Below are 19825 nucleotides of genomic sequence, written 5' to 3' on the forward strand. Positions count from 1 at the left end.
TGTACATTCAAACCACCACTACTACTGAACACTCTCCACCTCGCGCACTCTTCGCTCCTTCCCCCTTCCTCCACGTTTCATCTGCCGGTTACGCCGCCGCCATCGCCACCACCGACGCTCCAGCCAGGCAACGGTGCTTACAAACTGCGCTCTGAAACCGGCGACAAGTAGGAAGACGCGCTGTACACTTAATGTTTCTCACAGGAGGAAGTGCAGCGAAAACGCACTATATAAATGGGGGGGGGGGGGGGGGGGGGGGGGCTAGGTGCCGGTGGTGCTGACCGCCAGCACTGCCAGAATGGTTTTGAGGGTGGCCGCAAGCGTCAGACCCTCCCCCTTCCCTCTCTCCGCTTGGCTAAGTGTCTGCAACATGCCGTGACACTGAAAAATAAGCTGAGGCCACTGTGTCAAGTTTATCAAACTTCGCTCCGAGCAGTTTCTTTTTATGTAGTGCCCACAGCATAAACCTACACATTTTTATACTGTCTTCGCTGTGTGTGCAAGCTTCACTGAGCTGTCTCGCAAACTTATTCACGCGTGTTCTAAGACTGAAGGCTCACCAGGAAGAATCTTGTCTGTATCTGCCTATTATAAGCGTCTGTTCTATATAAGATTGTATAGCCCGATATGGCGCGTTATTTATCGGAAATATGATACACTCCGTATAATGGCGTGTAGTTGTATCCTTATTCTTTGGAATCAATAAAACAGCCAGTTTTCGCTACTACTGACGACCATGGGGAAACTAGATGGGGATACTATTGAGAATTAGGAGTGTATTCGGCATGCATAGAAAGTCCAACATGCCAGTGCTTATGGGCCACTATGATTTTCGCGAGGGCAGACGTCTGTTATCTGTCGCAATTAATACAGAATCTTACTAATTTCACAAATATGAAGATAAAGCTAGCAAAGATTTGTCATTATTATAGAATAAACTTGTTATATTCAGTTAGGAGAGCAGAAAGTTGGGCTAGTTGGTTTGTTATATTCAGATTCCCGCGGTGGCTGAGTGGTTACGGCGCTCGGCTGCTGGCCAGAAAGACGCGCGTTCGATCCCGGCCGCGGCGGTCGAATTTCGATGGAGGCGAAATTCTAGAGGCCCGTGTACTGTGCGATGTCAGTGCACGTTAAAGAACCCTAGCTGGTCGAAATTTATTTCCGGAGCCCTTCACTACGGCGTCTCTCATAGCCTTATACCTGTGTTACACGGGCGTTTTCAACGGCAGTTCAGTTAATCGCCAGTTGAGGATTTCAACTGCCGTTGAACTCAACTGGAATCGCCAGCTGTTACACGAGCACTTCGCGTTCAGTTCAGTTAGCACTCTAACCACATGACCTCGCGTCTAGAGCAAAGTGTAAATAAGAAAAAGGCAGCGTCTGCATTTTTTTCTTGTTGTAAATGATCGTAGTGTGTATATTCTTTACTATAGTACAATTCTTTTTGTGCATTTTTTGCTTTGCGGAAGAAATTTGTGGGTGCGAAGCACACTGATTTAAGACAATCCAGTAAGAGGGCAAGTTTTTCAGTCCGTAGGTCGCCATCTTGTATGTTGGCCGTTCAACTGAGATCCCCGATATCAGTCGAACTCAACTGCCGTTGAGATTTGAACGGCAGTTAGCACTGCCGTGTAACACCGCTAACTGCCGTTCAGTTTAACTGAGAGTCAACTGAACTGCCGTTGAAAACGCCCGTGTAACACGGGTATTAGTCGTTTTGGGACGTTAAACCACCATAAACCAGAAGCCATGCACATACGTTTTTTTAATTCTTTGTAGAATTAATAATTGGTGCTCAAAAGCCTGGAATATCAAAACTATGAACCTCTTGATCTATCTGCGGATTATACGTTTAAAAATATATCAACTGCTTGCAGAGTTGACACGATTATTATCTGCGAGTTTCTTCCCTGCCATGATTCGGCGAGCAGCGGTGAGCCCCTCAGCACGGGCGGAACACAGAAAGTCACGTGGAACGTGCGCCGCAGAGTGACGCGATTTGATCGAGGTCGCCTGAGTGTTTAGCTCAAGCGCGCGATTTTTTAATTGCGTGGGAAATGGATAGAATTCTTCATCCGCAGCATCGTTGGTAATGGCGTTTTCAAAATTCTGAAAACTGATATACCTATTGCTAAGTGTCAGCTACAAATAACTTATTGAAACGAGGCTCATAATTCTAATAGTTAAAAAGTTAAGTATTAGAAATTAGTTCACCAGCTTAATAGCCACTGATTTAACGGCTCTTTTGTGTCTAAACTGGTTTTACCGTGCCGCAAAAGCCGTAACGTTACCTGAATAAGTCTGTTTTTTTTTCAACTAGCTGTGGGCTTCCTCGAAACACCTGGTAGGTACCCTACGACGTGTTGTGACAGCCTCTTCTCCACAAATGCTTTCTTCAACGCAATGGTCGGGCAGCTAAAGTCTTGGGGGCGTTTTCCAGCCCCACGTAAATCTATGCAAAGCAGATAATAAAGAGCATGCGTTTATGCGACGCTCGCTGGGATGAGCTCGAGCACACACAAAGTGGGTGGGATTTTAGCAGTCATTGTTGTAGCGATGCCACTAACTCGCAACGTGCAGGGCAGTGACGAAGACAAAGAAGAACGCTCCTGCTTAGCGGCTGTGTGTATCCTTGGCCCTGCTCTGACTGGTTTAAATTTACACCATAAACACTAATTAGCCCGAGTTGATGCCTTCCTGCAGTGATTAATGTCCTTGTGGTTCCGCAGGAGCTCAGCCTCTGATCGTGGGTCCGCGACACTGCCCGGACCCGGGCCTGCTGGCTTGGCCGCACCCAACGGCCTGCGACCGCTACACGCGCTGCGAGAACGGCACCGTGACCGAGGAGGTCTGCCCCAACGGGCTCCTCTTCGATCCCAACGGAGGCATCTACGACTTCTGCAACTACAACTGGCGCGTTGACTGCGGCGACAGGATCGAGAAACGTAAGCAGCAGTCGCCTTGAGTAACGATCGGTTTGCCGGAAAACGCTCCCTGTGCAGATTTATTCGTTCCAGGAAACCATTACATGCAGTAACACATGAGTGGTACTGGGAAATATATCGCCAGGCAGTGCAGAACTAACCATGAGTTTTCTATGTTAAACTATATCCTGCCGAAGTTCTTGAATACCTCGTTCCGTGAGCAAGTAAATATTATATCTTTATCTGCCATCCGGAAGAGCTTTATCCAACAATCTTATGCGGCAGTGACGTCAAGTGCTTGCATGTACTGTGCCACTCTGTGTTATAATTTCACAATTATTAATTACTTATTGCTGCCGATTACGAGACGTACACCCGTTTCTGTCAACACTGTTTTGTATAAGTGCACATATATCAGTACTCGTTTTGGTCCAGCGGTTGTTTATTCCTTGTGCCGACTGCTGACTTGTAGGGATGATCAGGCCCGTCAAGCAGTGTATAATTCACGGCTTTTTTCTCGCCATCGCCAGCGTGTATGTAATAACCGAAATAAAAGACTGACTTGCTGACATACACACTCACCTTCGTAAAAATAATTTTTTTACTAAATATGAACACTGACCTGAGTAACAGCCTTCTTAAAAAGAAAAAAATAAACAATAACAAGAGAACAGCCATGCAGGAAAGCGAAAAAAAACAAGATAACAATCAAGCAAACAGCCATCTATCTGTAAGCGAAGACAGGAAATCATGCCGAATAGCGCCAACTACATGACTCTGTCCATTGCCCTCGCTCTCCTCATCACCCGATGCGTGCCTGCTTACCACGTCATATGGGACGCGGGCACGCTAAATTTTGACACAACTACTTGATACTTTTCTTGGGTTCTGTTACTGCAAATTGGAAACAACCGTACCGTAGGGATGTTCAACGCAGGCCACTGTCACGGTCTTTCCGCCGTAACACACTTCCCCTTTAATGCCACTGCAGTCGGTGGCGCGACATTCGCAAATTTTACTTTGACAACTGAAAGAAAATCTCCTGCTTTACTTTTCTTGATGGTAATTCTTTCTTACTCAAGCCGCTAACAATGGCGCATTCTTCTACAATTTAGTGTGTTTTATCTAGAAATTATTGACATCAGTAATGCCTTGCAAACACTACGAGATTGCCGGAATTTCTTTACAGGTGAAGAAGATGCTCAGAAGATGCTCAGATGAAATTGGTTCCTTGAGTGTAACCAAAACCTGTACATTTCATGCAAGCTTGTCGGCGCCGTGCAAAACCTGGCTTCGCTGCGTACCCAGAAATAGAGCCGGCGCGCGTTTGCATCCCGATGCATCCGCGTGTTGGTTGTAACAAGAAGTAGTGCGGTCGCAATGCGATTACAATTTTTCAAAGGTTAGAGTTTTCATTGCGTTTTTTGATGGAATCCGTGTTAAAAACGTTGGAGTTAAGGATAGAACAGCACATGGACGCTTTCGGTTAGACAAAGGAAGACTAAGCGGGTTTGGGATCATTCAATAAAATAAGTTACATTAGTAAATAAAGAAAACAAGCGATTGGATCAGATTTTGCAAGAAGACTAGTCGCCCAATAGGAGGACAGATAATCAAACATTTTTTTTTCTGGCCAGGTCCGCAAGTAGGAGCAAGAAAAACATGGAGGAATCTTGTGAAGGCCTCGAAAGAGTCATGGACAGCCATGCCATTAGGAGCTTCGCAGTGGAACTGAACGAGGATAAAAAAATGTTTAAAAAAAGTTTACTTCATCAGTACAATAACAAGAGGCAAACGTTCGGTCGACGAGATGAACCTTTTGCGCACTGTGCTTGAATTTTTCCCCTCAACATGTGCCCATCTATTATTGTTGGTGACAGAATTCAGAAGAAAGAATTAAACGAATCTACTGAAGAAATAAATATTGAAAGCAAAGCGATGTGAAGTTGCTGAAGCTCTAGAATATTAAGACTGCAGGTGTGCTGTACAACAACCTCAGCAGTTCAGAGACTGTCCTCAAGCGTGATTATCCTGGTAGCATCCGCCTACAGCTGCCCTAAGCCTCTACATTGCAGCTGAGACCCTGTATAGGCAACAGCGGGCCTCCCATGTAGGCAATGCAATGAGCGCGCACTTTTAACCAGTATGCTGCTGAAAACGAGAGACTTTGTAGAAGTCAGTGCATTAGAGTACTTAAGATGAGAAGGGAATGTAAATGCCCCTAACTTGAGCACACTACAGGAGGCTCTTGCGGGTACGATTTATCGCTGAAAGTTCTAACCTGGCCGCTAACCACTCCGCAGCGGGTCCGATTCCTTCTCCTGACTGCCCGTGGCAGTTTGGCATCTTCCCGAGCGGCAGCTGCCTGCAGTACTTCAAGTGCGAGTTTGGCCTGGCCAACCTGACCAACTGCGAGCCAGGACTTGCCTATGACGACGTCACCCACTCCTGCAACTGGCCGGACTTGGTGGATGGCTGCGATTCCGAAGGTTTTTTTCTTTGTTCTCTTCTCAAATTAACCTCGCTTAACAATATGGTACCCATAACAGGACTCATGCCGCAGAATGCTCTGCAGTCAATTAATATGTTTTCGTGTGCGATTTTTGTAAATAGTGTCTTCATTAAACATGCGCCCTATACTTTCAGTTCTCTCAACCGCATGCCTGGAAAGTATTCTGGTCTAAAAGCTGCACTTTATCCACTGAAAGCGCATTTATTTGCAGCCTACTACAATAACAGTTTGTGCGAAAAACTAAGGCCAGTAAAATGAAGCAATGGAGGTGTGAACTAAGCAATCCAAATTTTCGCTCTTCTTTGAAGCGAGCAGTTTTGCTGACCATGGCTCTCCGCCTTTTTTCCTCCCACAATAGGACAAACTGCCAGCCACCCATACATGCACCACTTGACAACAAGTGGCAGGTTCTTATTGGTCAGTAAGTGAACACAAAGATGTTCACACACGGAGCTGGTGACTAGTGGGGTTGGCAGAATGTCTGGCATTTCGAATCTTGATATTTACCTTCCAATACCGAGTCCTCATAAGCAGGTGGATTTGTTCAGAAGACCATTTGCAATTTCAGATATTGTAGCCGCATGCCTGTGGCGACAAGAATAATAATACGGACACGCATTAGAAAGGCTGTTTTCGGATAACAATATCAAGAGCTGTCAGGCTTTCAGGCCTGACAGCTCAGAGCCCTGCAGTTTCCTGACAATTCGGAGCCCTGCATACAAGAGCCAACTCGGTTGAATCTCCCGGCAGCACAGAAAGCCTTTCTCGTTACAGCGCGAAGGGTCAGGAAACCGTTGTCAGACTGCCTTATGTAAGCCATTTCGCAAATACCTAAAAAGAATGTCAGCCAGTTTTTAGTTATTCTTTTAATGCGTACGCTGAAAACCGCCATTCTACCATCTTTCCGCTCCTGAATTTATTCACAGGACGAATGCCTGGACGAATAGATACCAACGGCCCTGATTTTTTGTTGCACTTGCTAGATTAAGATACTTGGTCGAATCTTCTTTATTTATTAATTTACAAATACGCTATAGGACAGCAGGAAGACTTCGTGTGAGAGGGCGGAATACAGATATAAATGGCTGTTTAGAGAACGAAGCAATGTGCGGAAGCAGGAGAGATCAGCAGATTCAGATAATAAATTAGGAAATACGATACGAAAGCCATGTAAAAAAACTATACATCATGCAACACAACAAGTAAAATAAGTAACCTAAAGAGAGGTAAAAATAACCGGCATAGAAAGTGCAAGCATATCTTAGGATGGCAAAAATCTAACCAGCAAACAGCCGCAGAGCAGATGACAACTAAAATAAAACATACATGAATCATGGACACAGAATTGACCGCCAAGGAGTTATCAGCAAAATTTTTGACTAGATGACCACGGAATGTTTCATGGTGGCGCTGCGAGACGGTGTAGTACAGAAGATAGTTGCACAGGCGTAAAGCATGTGGAATTGAAGAAAAATTAGTCATGAGTACCGTCATAAATACCGGAACTAGCTGGAGTTTCTATACAATCTATGTGATAAACAAGGAGGGCCCTGTAGGTGGGATAAGTGCGACGAAAAAAGTATGAATGCGTTTTTGAAAAAGGTAGAAATGGACAACGTCACGGCTGATAAATAACGGTGAGAGTGAAAGTTTCACCTACGTTTGGGTTCTGCTTGGTTGCTAACTATACTTGCATAAATCAAACGACTGACCCTAATGGGATTGCTTCTAACATGTCCATTAAGTATTTGTAATGCAGAGACTAAATGACTGGAGAAAGACTAAATGACTGAAGCCTTCTCAACCTGAGGTTACACGTAGCCCGCATGTTAGATGTAGTACTTTCTAAATTGTGACCAGGAAGCCTAATGACCTTGAATCATAAGCAGAAATGATGGTTACGGGGTGAACTCATGAGCGATTTGGTGCGAAGTCAACGCCTAAGTATTTGCAGTGTGAACCAATATGTTATTAATGTGGTATGCGAACCGCGAATTAGCTGATTTTCGGCTTAAGGAAATTAATTACACTCGTAGACATGGAGAGTCTTTATCCATGTTTTATACCATTCATTAGTGATGTCCAGGACAATTTGTAGGGAAATATGATCGTCATTATATATTAAGAATCGCTTAATAATGCTGTCGGCATCGAATATTCGCATGTTTAATGAGATATTATGCGGGAAATCATTAATGTTAATTAACAAAAGTAAGGAACTGAGGCCGCTCTCTTGCGGCGCACCTGCCGTAGCACTGTAAATAGGAGATGAGTAATTATTAACAAATATGAAGTGTTGTCGATTAGAAAGTTGCGGAGCCATGACAAATTTAGAGAGTCTAATAAAAGGGCACCAAGGCTAGATATTATGTTACTACATTGATGAAATGCATTAGCGAAGTCCAGAATGGCACAGTCTGTTTGTAATTATGCACAGTCGGTTTAGAAGTTGCTCCTCACGTTCGAAAAAGGTCAGTAGTGCATTAGAATAGCTGTCGCTCACAAGAGAAGTTATTTATAAATCCAGGTTACTTTGGGAAAAAACATTAGATTCGAGGTGACTAAATTTGAGACGCGATAATGTGCTCAAGCATCTTGCAGCAGATGCATGTTAGTGAGATGGGACGGTAATTTTCGCACGAAATTTTTATTGCCACTTTTGCCAGCTGGCACTTTTGCAATTTTCCAGAAACAAGGAAGCATGCCTGGTAATAATAGCTCCTAAAAATATAGCCTGCACTTCAAACGGAAATGGTGTCCTTTTCTATTTGAAATCAACTTCATCGACCCCACATGAACAGGATGTCTTAAAGTTACTGATCAAGCGTTCGATCTCGTAAAGTGTAATGTAAGTCTGGGTCATGCATGGACAGTAAAAACCCGGTACACAGGAAATGTCAGAACTGTCTTCTCTAGTGAATACAGATGTGAAAATGAGTTAAATGCATTTGGACGGTCAGCGTAAGAGTAAGGAGTGCTGTTGAAACTGTGTAGCCATCGCGGTGGCTGACTGGTTATGGTGCTCGGCTGCTGACCTCAAAGACACAGGTTCGATCCGGACCACGGTGGGAGCATTTCGATGGAGGCGAAATTCTAGAGGCCAGTGTGTACTTTGCTATGTCAGTGAAGGGTAAAGGTTGACTAAAGAGGATTCTGAGCTCGTATTTATACCTCGGGAACTCTATCTACACGCTCCAAACATTCTTAGAAACATATTTATTGTCCTGTGCAGCCGACTTCTCTATTAAATCGAATTAAACGTCCCGGCTCCTGCCATTTTTTGTTGTTGTTGAACTCACCTTTGAAAGCAAGAGGAGTCAACCAACACGTGAAGTGCCTTTCAGCCAGCCGCATGGCCGCTTGCCGCTGTGTCGTCAGCGGAGTGATACGTAAAGCAAAAGAGCCCACGCGTATTTTTATTTTCCTGGGCCTAATTTGCGGCTATGTTGCCTGCAACTGGAACTATTTATTCACGAAAGCCTAAAAAAACAAAACAAAAGCGAAAGCGACTGGCTGAAAGGCACTCCACGAGTTTATTTATTTCTCCTACTTTCGGAGCTGAGTTCAAGAAAAAAAAAGGCGGAAACCAGGATGTTTATTTCGATTTAATGAGAAAATCGGCCGTACAGGACCAAAGTTTGAAGTTTCTAAGAATGCTCAAGCGTGTAGATGAGTTCCCTGTGTAAAAATCCGAGCTGAGAATCATATTTAGTGCAGCTTTAAAGAGCCCCACAGGTGGTCTAAATTATCTGCAGTGCGCCACTACGGCGTCCCTCATAGCCTGAGCCACTTCTGAACATTCAACCCCAATAAAACTGTTGTTGACGCCGTATGTCGGAATGTTCCTATTCTCGCTACACTCACCTGTAACCTTCCGAAACTTGCTAGGATTAGTCTTGAGCAGTGCTGAAAGGTCTTATAAGTAGTAGTTATCTTTAGCGTCACAAATACCAGGCGAGGGCGATTTTATGTAGCTTTTGTGTATTGCAATCACTTGGAGCATTCTGACGCTTTGCGGTTTTCTACAGCCGTTGTTCTTTTTTTTTCCTTCGCTTACGAATTTGACCGAACCAAAGGCTAGATTTATTATTAGTTATTGAGATAAGTAACATGTGTTAAGCAACCAATGCTGAAAACTTTTCTCTTAACAAAAATAAGGCGGCAATGTTTCGTCGGAAAACGCTTCAAGTACTATGTTAATAATGTTTTAGTCTACTGTGTAATACACGCGAAGGTTTTCTTGTGACAACAGTAAAGGCGAGAGGAATGTTAATAGTCAAATTAAATAATTTATAGTTAGTAAATTCATGTAGGTAAGCTATATTGCTGACTTCTTCAAGGGGTGTTGTAAAGAAGAGGTTCCATTTATTGGATGCACAGATGGAATGGTTAGCTACCTGAAATAAGTTAAAAGTTAAATTCTTATTTATGAAGTTGTTTCATGCATTGCAACACGATGAGGTCGCTGTCGAGTTGACTTGAGGTAAGTAAAATCACCGAGCAATTCGGTGATATCACCCTGGAAGAGTTTGAATGCCCTCGCAATGCTTTCATGCAGTTTATTTCAGAACAAATTCTTGGAATCTGGTGCGCGGAAGTGGTTGCCTATTAATACTATAGTAGAAGGAATCATGCAAGCTCTCCAGATAACTTGAAGACCAGAATAGATATTAATTAAAAATGACGTGAGAGAGTTTTTTATAGTTAATAAGGCCCCACCCCATCGCCTATCATTGCGATCACGCGTGTATTTTTTTTAAATAGACTGGAGCCTGAGAGAACCTAACAGTCATCTTCTATGTACGGAAACTTCATATGGAGAGGTAGTCACGTTTCAATTATTAAGATGATATCGGAACCATATTATTCAAGAAAAGGGCACCATGAGCGCGCTTCGATAGAATACTGTGGATGTTAGCAAATTATAAGAGAGAAGAGATGAAAGTTGTAGCGCTTGTCCCTTCCTGTCCTCTTGTCCTTCGTCTATACCTGCGCTTTCAAATTACGGTATGTTATACCAACTAGCCCAGCAAACAACCTTGCTTAGCCATGTTTCCAAATTCATCAGCAACTTGGCGACCGTTCGCTCGAATTTCTTTTACTGGTTTTATGAAAACTGTCTTATCTTTCCTCTGGCTTTCCACGTTGCAAGTGAAAATCTTCACGAATGGCAGTCGTTGTTCCTTTGGCCAGGTGACTATATGACCAGCAGATAGGATGCGTGTCTTTTCTTTTTAGAATGCGACAACTTTGCAATTACTGGCTATCGCTTTTCAATTTCACGAATTGTATTTGACCGTCACCGAATTCGTTTGAATTGCTGACCAGTTGTACTGTTATCAGGTTTTTCCTAGCACAGATTGTTTACTTTTTGCTAAGACATTGCCGGTGCAGTGTTCTTTGAGGCCACCTTCCACTAAAAGGAAGAGAAAATCGGAAAGTTGCAGCATTTCCAGTATTGCTATATCCTGAAAACTACCAAACTGTACCTCAGTCGATCTGACGCCAGAAATAAGGCAATAGCATTTGTCCCGGCTTCCGGGGTTCTACGCGATGCAATGGCTGCTTCCAAGGCCGCCAATTTGGCGCTTAATTGTTGAGTTGTGTTCTCAGTTGCTACTGTTTTTCCTAGGGTTGGTTTTTGGTACACAATATGAGGAGCTGATAGTCTTTTTATAGCGTTTATCGGCCTTGACAATGATGCATCTGAATCCGGGGTTCAAGATCACGGCCAGACCAAGTTCTTTTCTAAGCAAATTAAGAAAACACTGCGTTTATCACGCTTAGAAGTATTTAAATAACTTGTTCCGTGACAGTCACCGTACCAGTGCAACAGACACATTGGCGCAACCGTCCAAGCAAGCCAATTCTTCGCTGAGAGTTCAAAGTCATTTATACCCGCAGAACAAAATAAGCAAACAAGCGTGGTGGCCTATGCAGTTGTTTATGTCCTTCAGTAGGCATGATTAGTTCTTCCACTTATTTCTCGAGTACTCTCACTGAACCGATCAGCACGCTGTCGTGCCCTGTTCTTTGCACACCCTTTCTGAGCAAGCGATGAATGACTAGCAGAAATTTGGAACGCCTATCTTTTATAATGAACATCGGAAGCTACCAAAGTATCTAAGTATATTAGCAGTTTGCGGGTGAGTTTCTGGATATATGATTACTTATGACTTTTCTTTAGCGACATGATTATTCAGAAGAAAGTGAACAATGAGTGTATAGGTCAGATTTGCATATTGTCACGGAGTTCTCACGGAGAGACGCTTCAACAGCTGGAGTCGGCAAGAGGAGACGGTAATGGCGGCCGATCCACGATAGCACGATCGCAACCTCATCGTCTTCGCGGACAGCTTGCGCCACCTGGCAACACTAGGTGGCATTATTCCCCCCTCCGAAAAAGAAGGGCATCGCAGTGGTGCCGCCAGCAGCGTTCAAAATTTCCTGATAGAATCTCACCGACTGCCTTGCTAAGTGTTTCAACCTTTTCTTTTCTATCAATTATTACATTTTGACTAAATCATTAATATTTAATCACACTCTTTATTATTATTCTTAAAATTTTAAAATCAAAACACTCATCCCTTTTCTGTTCATGACGAAAAATTCACCGGTGTTATGCTCCAACGTGCTTTTCCTTTTCGTTAACTGAGTTCAGTTGAATAGCCACCCGATTCTTGGCCGATCCCCCAGTGTGGGTATGTGCCATCTTTTGATAGGCTAACAACAACAACAACAGCAGCGTAGGCGCGCTAAGGTTCAGAAGGGAAACAGAGAAGAACGCGAGGAAAACGGAGCACACACAGAGTCACAACGGAGGGCCGCTAAGCCGTTATCGGGCATAGTACGGCTTAAGCCGCACAACGTGCACAATGTCAGAGCTGTTGGGCTGTCGACGTCTCGGTTGCGCGGCACCGTCGGGAACCACTTCATAGGTAACATCACTGATACGCCGTAGCACTTTATAGGGGCCAAAGTACCGGCAGAGTAGTTTCTCGGACAAGCCCTGGCGGCGGACAGGTGTCCACACCCAAACTTGTTCACCGGGATTGTAGTCGACCTGTCGGTGTCGAAGGTTGTAACGGCGCGCATCAGTACCCTGCTGCTGGCCGATGTGTACGCGGGCAAGCTGACGGGCTTCTTCAGCGCGTTGGGCAATTTCATGAACATCGGGTGCGAGTTGGTCGTCATCGAGGCATGGTAGCATCGCGTCAAGCATGCTCTGGACTTCACGTCCATATACAAGACGAAAGGGAGTAAAGCGTGTAGTCTCCTGGAGGGCCGTGTTGTACGCAAATGTGACGTACGGTAGCACCTCATCCCAAGTTTTGTGCTGAACGTCTACGTACATTGACAGCATGTCCGCAATGGTCTTGTTTAAGCGTTCGGTTAGCCCATTGCTCTGCGGATGATAAGCTGTGGTCTTGCGATGGCTAGTGCAGCTCAACGTAAATATATGGTCGATTAGCTGCGCTGTAAACGCTGTGCCTCTGTCGGTAATAACGCACGAAGGGGCTCCGTGCCGCAAGACGATGTTTTGCATGAAAAAGTCGGCGACCTCTGAAGCTGTGGCACAGGGTATCGCCTTGGTCTCGGCGTAGCGAGTCAAATAGTCAGTAGCGACTATGATCCACTTGTTTCCTGAGAGTGACAACGGAAAAGGACCGAGAAGGTCCATTCCTATTTGATCGAACGGAGAGCGGGGTGTAGTAACGGGCTTGAGAAAACCCGCCGGCTTAAGCGGTGGCGTCTTCCGGCGCTGGCATTCACGGCAGCTTTTTACGTACCATTGGACATCGTCCGAGAGTCCGGGCCAGTAGTACATGTTGCGTATCCTGGCGAGCGTCCGGGAAAAACCCAGATGGCCTGAAGTGGGCTCGTCGTGGCATGCCAATAAAATGTCGGCGCGAAGATCGGCCGGAAGTACCAGAAGGTAAGCTCTTTCTTGGCCTCTCGAGTTCTTCTTGTATAAGATACCTTCGCGCAAACAGAAAGAGCCGAGACGTCGAGCGAAGTGTCGTGGTAGAGGCATGGCGTGACCTTCAAGGTTGTCAATCAGCGGTCGGAGGTCCGTGTCAGCCCGCTGCCGGGCTATTATGTCCGATGCATTAAGTATACCGAGGAAACCGCTGTCGTCGTCGATTTCGGGACCGGAAGAGTCGAGTGGTGCACGCGACAGCGTGTCGGCGTCTTCGTGTTTACGGCCCGACTTATATACGATGGTAATGTCGAATTCTTGGAGCCGTAAACTCCAGCGGGCCAATCGTCCAGACGGGTCTCGCAAATTAGCCAGCCAGCATAGGCAGTGGTGGTCGGTTACGACTTTGAATGCGCGGCCGTAAAGGTAAGGGCGAAATTTCATGGTGGCCCATACGACAGCAAGGCATTCCTTCTCTGACGTAGAGTAATTGCGTTCGGCGCGGGAGAGAGTACGGCTAGCATAGGCTATAACTCTCTCAATGCCCTCTTGGTGTTGGACAAGGACAGCTCCAAGACCGATATTGCTGGCGTCGGTGTGGATCTCGGTGTCGGCCTCTTCGTCGAAGTGTGCAAGAACGGGAGATGTCTGAAGGCGTTGGCGGAGCGAAGAGAAAGCCGTCTCTTGGTCTATTGTCCAAACGAAGGAGGTGTTGCTCCTGGTGAGGCGCGTCAACGGCTCTGCAATCTTTGCGAAGTCCGCAATAAACCGTCGGTAATATGCACAGAGACCCAGAAAACGCTGGACAGCTTTCTTGTCAGTCGGAGTAGGAAAATTTGCGACGGCGGCTGTCTTGTCGGGGTCGGGTCGAACTCCGTCGGCGCTCACAACGTGACCGAGGAACCTGAGCTCTGTGTAACCGAAGTGGCACTTCTGGGGCTTCAGCGTAAGGTCAGCGGAATGGAGGGCTCTGATGACAGTTCGCAGGCGCACGAGATGCTGTTCAAAAGTTTCTGAAAAAACGACAACGTCGTCCAGGTATACAAGACAACTTTGCCACTTGAGGCCGGTGAGGACAGTGTCCATCATCCGTTGAAACGTCGCTGGCGCAGAGCACAAGCCAAAAGGCAGCACTTTGAATTCATAGAGGCCATCTGGTGTAACGAAGGCAGTTTTTTCGCGGTCCCGTTCGTCCACTTCAATTTGCCAATAACCGCTCTTCAGGTCAATGGATGAAAAGTACTTAGCACGCCGTAATCTGTCCAGGGAGTCATCAATGCGGGGCAACGGGTAGACGTCCTTTTTAGTCACATTGTTTAATTTACGGTAGTCCACGCAGAATCGAAGTGCTCCATCCTTCTTTTTAACAAGGACAACAGGCGAAGACCACGGGCTTTGGGAAGGTTGAACTACACCGTCGTCAATCATCTCCTGAACTTGCTTTTGGATTACTTCCCGTTCTTTGGCGGAAACACGATAAGGCTGCTGGCGGATAGGGCGAGCGTCGTCATACGTAATGATCCGGTGTTGCGTTAGGGGCGTTTGACGAACTTTCGACGAAGAAGCGAAACACTGTTTATACTCCAATAGCAAGTGCTCTAAGGCCAGGCGCTTTCCTTCGGGGAGGTTGCAGTTGATGTCGACATTCGGAACAGATTGGTCGTCAGTGGCGCGCGATGATTGGTCGTCAGGGGCCGCTGCCGCGAACGCAAAGCAGACCGGAACATCCACAACCGCTTCAGCGGTAGCGATCGCAGTTCCAGAGAAAAGGTGCCGGTGCTCTGGAGAAAAATTTGTAACAAGGATCGCAGACCGGCCAGCGCGAATTGTTAGTAAGCTTCGAGCGGCGCAGATGCCTTGAGTCAGGAGGAGCGAATGATTAGCCTCGGCGACTGCTTCAGCGTCGTGCAACTCAGCACAGGCGACTTCAATCAAAACACTGCTACGGGGCGGAAGTGTGACGCTGTCGGCGAGAACGCGAAGTGCGGCACTGCGTTGGCAGGAGTTGTCGAGTTCGGCGGCTTGCTCTGTGGAAAACATGACGATTCGGTTGCGCAGATCGATAATTGCTCCATACTCCCGCAGAAAGTCGATGCCGAGGATTAGGTCCCGAGAACACTCGCCCAGGACGATGCAGCTGACGACGAACGTGGACTTGCTGATCTGAACGCGAGCAGTGCACATACCCTTGGGCGTAACCAGATGACCGCCGGCAGTTCGAAGGTGCGCGCCAGGCCAAGGGGTAATCACGTTTTTCAGAATGGTCGCCAGTTGTCCACTTAAGATCGAATAATCGGCCCCGGTATCAACTAATGCGCTTACTCTGCGACCATCGATAAGAACGGGTATTTCTAAAGAAACGCGGTTTTTTAACTCTGGTGATGGCGTCGGCGGGTTTTTGTCGGATTGTAGCGGCGACGACGGGAGGTCTTCAGCACAGCGCCCCCCAGCGACCTCGCCCCCGAAGGTCGCGGGTTTCAGTTTTCCCGACGAGGACTTGGCGATCGGCCCGGTGCCGCTCGCGAGAAGCCGGGAGGTGTCGGGGAAGAGCGCCTCGGTGAGGGTGAGCGCGACTGCCGCTGCGCTCGGGATGGATTGCGCTGGTCCGCAAGGAATTCTTCAATTTCAGGGGGTCGTTCACCTTGACGGGGTCTCGGTGAGTCGGTGCGGAAGCCTTGGATGCCGATGCGTCGGTAATAACAATTTCGATAAAGATGACCTGGCTCTCCGCAGTGAAAACAGAGCGGTCGTCGGTTAGGTGTACGCCAAACGTCGGCCTTTCGGAGGGGTGCTCGACGATCCTCGAAGTACTGCACCGGTTGCACAGAGGGCCGCGGGGCTTGAGGCGTGGCGTGAATTGGTGGCGGCGAAGCGGGAGCCGGACGCCTTGCAACTTCGGCGTACGTCGGACGGTGGTAGTCCCCAGGCAGAGGTGGTACGTCGACCACAGGAACAGGGCCCCGGAACGCCTGTTGCACCTCCTCTCGTACAAGAGCGGAGATGGAACCGAGCGCAGGCTGCGACGGGCTACAAAATTTGTGAAGCTCCTCACGCACGATTGTGCGAATAAGTTCCCGCAAATCATCAGGATGCTGTCCGATGGTGGCAAACGATGATGTGACTGCAGCAGCATGCACGGGCCGGTCGTAACTGGCGCAATGCTGTTGCAGGACCTTCTCCATCGTTGTGGCTTCCGAAAGAAATGCAGCAACTGTAGATGGTGGGCTGCGCACGAGGCCTGCGAACAGCTGCTCTTTGACGCCTCTCATTAAGTGCCGAAGTTTCTTCTCTTCAGGCATGGCAGGATCAGCTCTCCTGAAGAGCCGCGTCATGTCCTCGACGTACATTTGTACGCTTTCGTTCGGTAGCTGGACGCGGGACTGGATTGCCCGCTCCGCTCTTTCGCGGCGATCCGCGCTGGTGTAGGCCTCCAGCAGGCGACGGCGAAACTCTCGCCAGGAAGTTAGAACTTCCTCACGGTTCTCAAACCACGTGCGGGCGCCATCCTCTAGGCTAAAGTAGACGTTTCTTAGTTTCGCGGCGTCGTCCCACTGGTTATAAGCAGCCACACGCTCGAAGTGAAGGAACCAGTCCTCCACGTCTTCGAAAAGGTCCCCGTGGAAGGCCTTGGGAACCCGCGGGGTCTGCAAGGTATAGTGGGCAGGTGTAGCACCGGCAGCTTGCGTGAGAATACCGGTGGCTGGCATCATGACTGTCGCGAGTGGTCCAAGCTCCGGTGAAAGTCCCTGCAGCCTCCGGCTGAAGCGGTGTACCGGGGTGTCAATCGGCGCAGGGCTGGCGGCACGGCTCCCTGGAGGGGTTTCTTGCATGGGATACTCGTACCCAGCAGGCTCCACCAAATTGTCACGGAGTTCTCACGGAGAGACGCTTCAACAGCTGGAGTCGGCAAGAGGAGACGGTAATGGCGGCCGATCCACGATAGCACGATCGCAACCTCATCGTCTTCGCGGACAGCTTGCGCCACCTGGCAACACTAGGTGGCAATATTATGCGCATTATTCAAAGCATTTATGATATTACTGGGCGGGATATTATGCAAAGTCTGGGGCAGTGATACTTTGTTTTCAACAAATACGAATGCATGAGCAAAGTTGAAGTTTAGAGAAATTCGAGCAACTACTGTAATTTTTGTGTGAAATGGGGTCATGAGCTCCTGTGTGATAGAACCTCATGTTACGTAAACGCAGATCAAGCTCTGGTATTGCAGTACATGAGCCTGTGACGCACGTAAGAACCATGATGGTCTGATGAACGTCGCAGCAAATCAACGCAGCGAGTGCTTTTTGCACTTTCGTACGTGAACGTACATAATGGCAATGCAGTTGCCCGGAATACTTGGAGCAGGCTATTGAAGCAAATAGTATGGTTTTATTTTAAACCTTTTCTCTGCGGTCGAGCAGTTGTATCTATATAGGTAAGGTACCCTTATGCCTGTATGCCACCGCGCTTGCTGCATGCTTTCCGGCATATACATTCCTACGAAAGGCAGTTTCATAACTCGTACTCTTAGCAGGCTATTGACTGGACGACAATGTTTCTTTAAAAATAATTGCAGCGTTGCCACCCGTTGCCTTACAACCTTAGTGGCACCACGTGAGTGGGAAGGTGGACAATGATAAGTGCTCTGAAAGCCACGTTTGTCTGATAGCAGCAGTGCGTAACACGCTTGAAAAAAAAAATTGTTCTCTTCGTTTTCAATGCGAAAGCATAAGTCGGCTCATTGATACGAAGACCCGGCGTCGCCCAAAAAAATCGCGTCGTTACAAAAACTCGCGATTAGTCGAAACGGTGTGACGTCATGAAAGGCGGGAAAATACGAAATGTTAAACAGCTGTTTATCAGCATAGTACTTACAATTGCACCGACTGCCAAGGAATAGAAAAGAATTGGTATTGAACTAGACTGGAATTGTAGTAGATCTGCAGTACTCTGGAATCACTCGCACAAGCTGTTGTCCTAGCACCATAGATTAGTAGAAAAATAAGCTTGCCTACAGCGACAGCCTGCTTCTTGCAGCTATTGTGGGCTTCCGCTGCCCGGACAAGGTGACCGGCCCCGGGGCCAAGTTCTACCCCTACCCGCGCTACCCACACCCGGTGGATTGCACTCGCCTCATCACCTGTGTCAACGACAAGCCGCGCCTCATCAGCTGCGGCTACGGCAAGGCGTTCAGCCACTACAGCTACACCTGTGAGGACGCTGCCAACGTGCCCGAGTGGTATGAAGGTTTCTCTTGGAGCTCCTTTCTTCCTTGTGTTTTTCACTTGTCTCTCCCGCTCTGCTAAGTTGTTCCTTTGATCCTCAGAACTCTGCACATTTTCGTTTGCGCTTCAATGATTTCATTTCATATTGTGTCTTAAATATTTCTTTTCGGTATTCTGGGTGGCACCTATTCTTTCCATGCCCTCTGCATAGGGCCATCATGCTTGTGTGAGCTCAATGTGCACTTATTTTCTGATAACACTTATCACGTGGGAGAAGTTCGCCCTGTCACAACTTTCGAAACGCTTGGCGTTTTTTATCACTGTTCAGTATCAGCCTTATTACTTTATATCATTTAAAATCATACAGAGCTAGAGTGGTGATACAGAGCTGCACGCACACTTATTAGAAGAATGAATAACTGGGTGCGTTTGCAGTACATTCTTTCCTGTCCTTCGCACTTTCTTTTAGAGAGCACATGATGTAGCATGCATACAATGTGTCACTCTTCAAGTTGTTGCAAGACACTCTGCTCAGTTACAGCTCAAGAATGCAGCGGCGAACGCACCCCAAAGGAGGCCCTCCAGCCAATGCCGTCGACGGGTTCTATGACGTCGCGGTTGCAATGCAGGAGAGGATAGGCAGGAGAAAAAAGGAGACTGTCCTTTGTCCCCGCGCTATGAGGAGTTGGTTGTTCTGCCTAGGGGTACAGAGGGGTGAAGGCGGGAAGATGGAGAGAAGGTTCAGGGCCATTAGTTCTGAGGGGCCCACGCCCCACGGCAAGAGAACAGAGGACCGTCCCCTGCTGTTTCGTCCCTAGCCTCTGCTGCATTGCAACGGCAACTTTATGGGAACTGTGGTCGACGCCATTGGTGGGAGGGCCACTTTTAAGGGGCATTCGCCACTGCATTCTTGACCTGTATCCTATAGTTAAATGAACTCAGTTTCCATGTGGCAAAGCTCTTACTAACTGGGTAGTCTCACTGCACGATGTTAGGACAGTAATCTCACTTTTTCATGGATCCACAAACCGAGCTCTCTGGTTAGCTCCGGCTTGTCGAAAGACACCGGCGAATCGTAAACACACAAACACGAGGCAGCGTTTCTTCGGCGTTGCGTCAGTGTCTCGTCTACCGGTGTGGTTGCTGGGCGCCCACAGGAGAGGACGACGCAACCCATGAGGACATACGAACTGGCGTCTCCAGACGGGGTGTGTGGAGAGATCGTGGATAAAACCCCACAGCT

The 19825-nt window shown here is 47.4% G+C and overlaps 1 protein-coding gene across 1 annotated transcript in view; it reads left to right on the forward strand.

Moving 5' to 3' along the window:
• The window catches only part of LOC144115901 (protein obstructor-E-like), a 51162-nt gene that overhangs the window by 28870 nt on the left and 2467 nt on the right, over window positions 1–19825 (forward strand). The window contains exons 2-4 of the mRNA XM_077650534.1: window positions 2730–2945; window positions 5228–5413; window positions 18395–18596. Of these exons, the coding sequence (XP_077506660.1) occupies window positions 2730–2945; window positions 5228–5413; window positions 18395–18596 (604 nt within the window). The remainder of the gene's footprint in view (window positions 1–2729; window positions 2946–5227; window positions 5414–18394; window positions 18597–19825) is intronic.

This window comes from Amblyomma americanum, chromosome 1 (genome assembly GCF_052857255.1).
Source record: "Amblyomma americanum isolate KBUSLIRL-KWMA chromosome 1, ASM5285725v1, whole genome shotgun sequence".
NCBI lineage: Eukaryota > Metazoa > Arthropoda > Arachnida > Ixodida > Ixodidae > Amblyomma > Amblyomma americanum.